At 33.1% G+C, this 6,567-nt stretch overlaps 1 protein-coding gene across 1 annotated transcript in view; it reads left to right on the forward strand.

Moving 5' to 3' along the window:
• The window catches only part of LOC106877100 (cadherin-related tumor suppressor-like), a 49,627-nt gene that overhangs the window by 32,066 nt on the left and 10,994 nt on the right, over positions 1-6,567 (forward strand). Inside the window, exons 10-11 of the mRNA XM_052972989.1 lie at positions 69-222; positions 381-453. Of these exons, the coding sequence (XP_052828949.1) occupies positions 69-222; positions 381-453 (227 nt within the window). The remainder of the gene's footprint in view (positions 1-68; positions 223-380; positions 454-6,567) is intronic.

A 6,567-nucleotide genomic window follows, 5' to 3' on the forward strand; every position in this document is an offset into this window, starting at 1 on the left:
TCCATGTTGATTGTAACTTCCATTGTTTGGTGTCTCCTCACATTTCTTTATCATTGGTTTGTCAACAGAAATACTGTCAACCTGTTGTGGTGACATCAAGTGATGATGCTGTGGAAGATAATGCTGCTATGGTTTGTAACTATACATCAGATACAATGTCATCTAAGAGAAGTGGTAGACAAGGCGACTTGAAACATTACGAAGAAATACCAGGAGTATCAGGTTAATAACTGAACTGGTTTTTTTTACTTCATTTTTATTTCATATTGACATTTATTAATTATCTCTAATTCTTCAATGCATATTAAATTGTTTTTTTGTCTATGTATACATATGTTTTAGTATATTGTCAGAAATGTCTATTATCATCTAAATTTCAGATCAAAATATATATAAAAACAATGATACATCAACATCAAAAGATTCCAGTGAAGAAACACCAGTGAAACATGTGTAATTAATCGGCTGTTGCAATAACAACTATCTTCATCTCTAGCTCTACATATTCACTTATCAGTTCATAAACAATACCAATAAAAGCATTCCTTAGTGTTTCCTCTATATTAGTCATCTACATATATAGATAACGAGTGTCTGTATATGACTAAGAGTTCTGAGACAAAAACATAAAGTTAGTTTAAATTTTGTTTTAGTTAATTTAAGGTTCTGTACTATGATTATGACACTTTTATTTTTGAATAACTAATAATATCTACTGTCTGCAAATAATAAAATCAAGCCTTTTGATAGAAACTGTAAAAAAACAAAGCTAACACTGATATGTTGCGGTTTCAATCCAACCTAGGTATACTTAGGTTTTCATTCTGTCAGTTTCCTTAAAACTTTGCACTGATGTCAAAATGCTTGATTACATTTTTGATTACATTCTCTCAGCAAATCTTTTGCCAGTTTTAGAAATTACTTTTATAGTGTAGTTATCTAACAATAGCAATATAAATGTTTTGTAAATATTTGTAATTATCTCTTCACTATTTTGTTTAAGACTAACTGTAAGCAATATTTTAAACTTAATTAAAAATGTCCATGTCATATTCTTGTGACAAAATATAAACATTCTTATTGAAATATAAATAAATGTGAATTTAAATGAGAATACTGACATAGAATTGTTAGCAGAAATGTAATTCAGCATAAAGATTGTTATAATGGCAGTGAGGATTGTGAAGAAGGATGAATATCACAGTCTCACTTTCTTCCTTGTATGAATTTAAGGTATTTTGTCTAGTAAAATCAATGTAAAAGAGAAGATTGTCATTGGTCTTCTGTTTAGGTCATTCAGCCAATCAGACTCTCACTAAAACATAGAAAGAAATCACTAACAAAGCTAAGCCTTCACATTGCTGATATTATTTAACTAAACAATTTTGTTTTGTGTAGCTGTTTACATATCTATCTATATATATATGTATATATATATATGTAAATAGCAAACAAATATCATCTTTAAGGATAAATACATATAGAATATTATTAGGTGGATGTACTCCCACAAAACATACAACTTGAACAACACATGCAACCCTCTCCTAGCAGCAGACTATCTGCCTGACGTGCTACACTACTCCATCAACATACAGCCATTGTCACACCATTACAGCAGCACGTACAACGGATCTTTCTACAACAATACGTCTTTCTATTCTCACTGAATAACCAATGATATAATTATTAAAAAGGTAAGTTTCTATTTAATCTTTTATAATCTCATTTGATGCAATAAATCTCAGTGAATGTTTAAGATATTATTGTAACATAATATTAACAAGAGAACAAAGAGACTGAATAATAATTCTCACATTTTCAGTAACGTTGTTCAAATTGTTTTATTTCACAATTAGCTAAATGTCGTTGATTGAAATATTTAATGGCTCAGTTTTTATTGAGGGAAACAATATTACTGGGGTCTATATTATATTTGTTACTTATATTCATCAATAACAAGAGAAACTATCTATAAAATAGATTGTAAAGTGTATGTTTTGTTTTTTGTTATAAGGAAGATATAATGTTGTATCTATATAGTTGATGTTATATGAAAGATTTATTGAGCTGTTTGGTATAGCAGAAACCTGTTTAAATATGGTTATAGCTTGTAAGTTGTTAGAAGTAATGAGGTAGCGGTTTGTTGTAGATTTTGGTTATGGTGCACATAATGTGATTTCCTGCTATTAGGAAGTTACCAAAATTAATGTTATGTTGTATAATACAATACAATGAGAAGTACCATCTTTGTTTGGAATTTAGAAATTATAAACAATATCATTTATATTGTGTGTATGTGTTTACTTGTAAATTATATTTATATGTATGTCAAACTATTACTGTCATCATAGTCATTATCATCATCATCATTACCATCATACTGCATCCAATTACCATATTGGGGTGGATTGAATAGAATAAAATTAAGTATTTTAATGTTATCTTCTTATATTTTGTACTATTTTTTCCAGTCTTTAGTTATGGTTTTCATATTGTTTTATACTAAGTTGAAGTGTCTTTTATATGTAAATCAGGTTTGCAATTCAGAATGAAGACAAGCTATCATCATCAGCTACATTATGTCATTATAGTCAAATATATTTCACAATGTTCTGTATTTATATGTTTCCATATTTTAACAAAAACTGCTACCATTTAATATTGTATATTATTTGTGAGTGTTCTGAACCTCTGTTACATGTTATTCTTTGCTTCTCATAAGATGTTCCATCTTCACAATAAACATCTCATGTCACATATTCTTTGCCAGTCCATTGTATCAGATATAATGATGTAATTACTCATATTCACCACCGAAAACATATTTTAAACAAACCTAAATTAGGTTATATTTGAGAACTTATTACTTATTTATTTTTTCTGATGATTTTGCTTCTTAAAATGATTGTGACTCCAATTTGGATTGATTACATAAGGAATTCATCTCAAAATTACACAAACTTCGTTGATGACAAGAAGCTGAAAGATTAAAGGCATGAGTGACTGAAAGTTACATTCAATAGCTTCTTAGAGGTTTTATTATACAAAGGCTTTAGATATACCTTACAGAATGCTCCATATGTGCAAAATTATGGATTAGAAATCACTGAATGGGAATAAGATATGTGTAAGAATACTCCTTGCCAAATGTAACAAGCATTGCTTATGTGCACCTACAACACATTTGTCTGCTTTCTTCAAACATTTACAAGTAATTTGTGTTGATGTAAGTACCTGCAAACAAGGTATCTACCATGATGTATTACAATATGATAAATTATTTTGCCATGCATTCTTTTCTCTGTTTTATAAGTATACAATATCCTAATAGCATTACTGTGGAAGCTAAAATTGTTACAAAATGAACAATTTTACCATTTATAATCACTAAATAATGACATACAAAGATATGTCTGTCATAATTTAAATTGTGATATGCCTATATATTTCAGTTTTCTCATTATACATCATTGATATCATATAAGAACAAACAAGATTCTGGCTTATTTATAAGTTTCTCATATAAATATACCAATTCTCAAGTGATTGCATTTTATTTGAAGTATATCATATTTAGTAAATACTATTTTAATAAAGATTAAGAAGCTTGCTTCTCAACTATGTGGTCTCAAATTCAGTCCTACTGTGTGGCACCTTTGGCAAGTGTCTTCTATAGCTGACCAAAGCTTTGTGAGTGAATTTGGTAGATGGAAACTGAAAGAAACCCATAATGTGTGTATTTGTGTGTGCCCTCGTCTTGACATCATGTGATGATTGTAAATGAGCATCACTGATAATGTTGTTTGTTTTCAGTGTTCGGGGGGTGGGGTATTACCTTAATTGGAAACAGGTGAGGGTTTGGGATGGAAAAAGCATCCTGCTATAGGAAACTTGATTTGATTGCATACATGGAAATGATGATGAATACCACTTTAATCAATCTAAACAAAATCCTACAAAAAATAGAAATAGAACAAAAATGTTTTCTTCAAACCAAATAAATAAATATAGATTCAGCTCCTCGTTAGATATTAGTGGTATTTGTGGTTGACGATGAAGCTTTTGGCTCTTTCAAATGGTTACTTAGATGTTAAAAAAAATCAATAGTGATAGGAGTACATTTCCTGTAATAAAAAAACATTCTGTCAGTCTTCATACCTGTTATAGTAACTTCTTTAGGAAGAAGATATTTCTGGGAAAACAATGAAATGGGAACATTAGAGAAAATTAAATTTCCTTGCTTTGTTTTGGAAGTTGATAGAACCAGGCAGAATAGAAACAGAAAAAAAAAATGGAGAAGGAAGATGTGGAAGATAAATGACACCCACAGTTAGGAATAAGTTTAGATAAATTTTAATCGATGCATACAAATGCTGGGAGAAAGATTTAAACACTTGTAGCATAGATGACAACTGAGAATTCTTACCTGCTAAGGTTACAATTTAGATGTATGGCTGAGGTAAAGTCCCAGCTGAACTGACGGTAACATGGTGGTAGAATGTCATGTTTGATAGGGCAGTAAAGGTTAAGAAGCAGGCTTAGGTAAGAAGGAAGATGGTTGTAGAGGGCATTATCAAATAGCTAATAGGAAACCTTGGTGACAGCTATACTTGGTTAAAAGTGTGGCAAAATGGAAGAGAAGTGCACATGCCTTGCATCATGTAGATCGATTATTGTGAATTACTCAGAAGTGTGAGAGAATTGAAGCATTATTGGTGAAAAGTGTATTTAGAATGATGAAAGCATACTTGCCATTGATACAGAAGACAGAAAAGTGGCATGGAAGTGCTATGAGAGGCTACTGAATGTGGAGAATGTATGGGATAAAAAAAGAGTTATCTCATGCTGACCCTCTCAAGGGACCAGCAATTTAAGTTGACAGCAGCATGGTGAATAAAACTATTTTGGACATGAAGAGAAAGCTGCAGATGCATCAGGTATTGCTGAGGTTACCAGAGATAGTGGGGTGGTTTCTGTTACTGAAAATATAGTTGCTAGAATAAGAATAGGATTCAGAAAGTTAAAAGAGCTTTTACCTCTGTTGGCAACAAACGCTCTCTCTCTCTCTTTCTCTCCAAGTGCAAACGTATTTAATGGATAGGAAAAAGTTCAGGTAACTACTATTACTGCTGGCAACAAAGGTGTTTTCCCTCAGAGTGAAGGGTAGAATGCATTATGCTACTGTTAGAGCTACGATACCCCATGGCAGTGAGACATGGGCTTTCAGAACTTGAGAAGACTGGAAAGAAATGAAACTAGCATGCTCCATTGGATATGCAAAGTCAGTGTACATGAATGATAGAATACAGGTGTCATCATCATCATTTAACATCCACTTTCCATGCTGGCATGAGTTGGATGGTTCGACTGAGGATTGGCAGGCCGGGAGGCTGCACCACGCTCCAATCTGATTTTGCAAGGTTTCTACAGCTGGATGTTCTTCCTAATGCCAACCACTTTGAGAGTGTAGAGGGTGCTTTTTACGTGCCAGTCAGGCAGCACTCGCAATGACCATGCTCAAATGGTGCTTTTTATAGATACACACACACACACACATACATATAGATATATACACATATACATATATATATATGTATATGTGCATGTGTGTGTGTTGAAAGAAAAATTGGGAATTAGAGGAATCAGATGTAGTTCACAAGTAAAATAGACTGCGCTGGTACAGATATATGATGCGTATGGATGAGGACAGCCAAAAAAGAAGTGCCAATATCTTAAGAGGAATGGAACTTGCTACTAAGGGATAGGAAACAGGCTAATCTCAGGATCCTGAACCTCTTGAAGCACAATGTGCATATATATATTTATATATTATACATACACAAGTGACCCTCACTCAATTTCCTTAAGACATCCTCATCACCCAACATCTTATTCACTTCTGTGTTCTGCTGCTGTAAATAATTGTGAGCAGAACTGCTTACTTCACCAGCTTTCCCCTGATACCACTTATGTTCTTCACTACCTGGAATCATTTCATGTGATATCCACCATTCATTCTTAACACTGTCCTCTCCACCCACATTTTACACTGATCACCCACCCAAGTCACCATTTTATCTTTCCTCTTTTCATTGTCCCCATGCAATATGCTTGCCTCTTGCAACCTGCCCAACCACACATCATCTCTCTCTCTCTCTCACTCTCTCTCTCTCTCTCTCTCTCTCTCTCTCTCTCTCTCTCTCTCTCTCTCTCTCTCTCTCTCTCTCACTCGCATCCTTCTGTCAACTGTATTGTTTTTATTATGCTGCTCCCTATCCTGATTTATTCTGCACTGTCTCCAAGGACTATGCTTCAGTGTTGGTGGTATGAGAAAACACACCCAGCGCATTCTATGAGTGATTAGCAAGAGGAACGCATTCAACCTTGGTAACTTGGCCAAATGGCTTACATCATGATCAGCCATACCAGAGTGGAGGGCAAATGTAAAAGGAGGATGGTGATAATGATGATGCTAGTGGCAGCACCAGTGCTACAGGGGAATTACCTGCCATTCTGATAGGATCTGCATATATATATATATATATATATATATATATATATATA

The sequence above is a fragment of the Octopus bimaculoides genome, chromosome 14 (assembly GCF_001194135.2).
Source record: "Octopus bimaculoides isolate UCB-OBI-ISO-001 chromosome 14, ASM119413v2, whole genome shotgun sequence".
In the NCBI taxonomy this organism is placed as follows: Eukaryota; Metazoa; Mollusca; class Cephalopoda; order Octopoda; family Octopodidae; genus Octopus; species Octopus bimaculoides.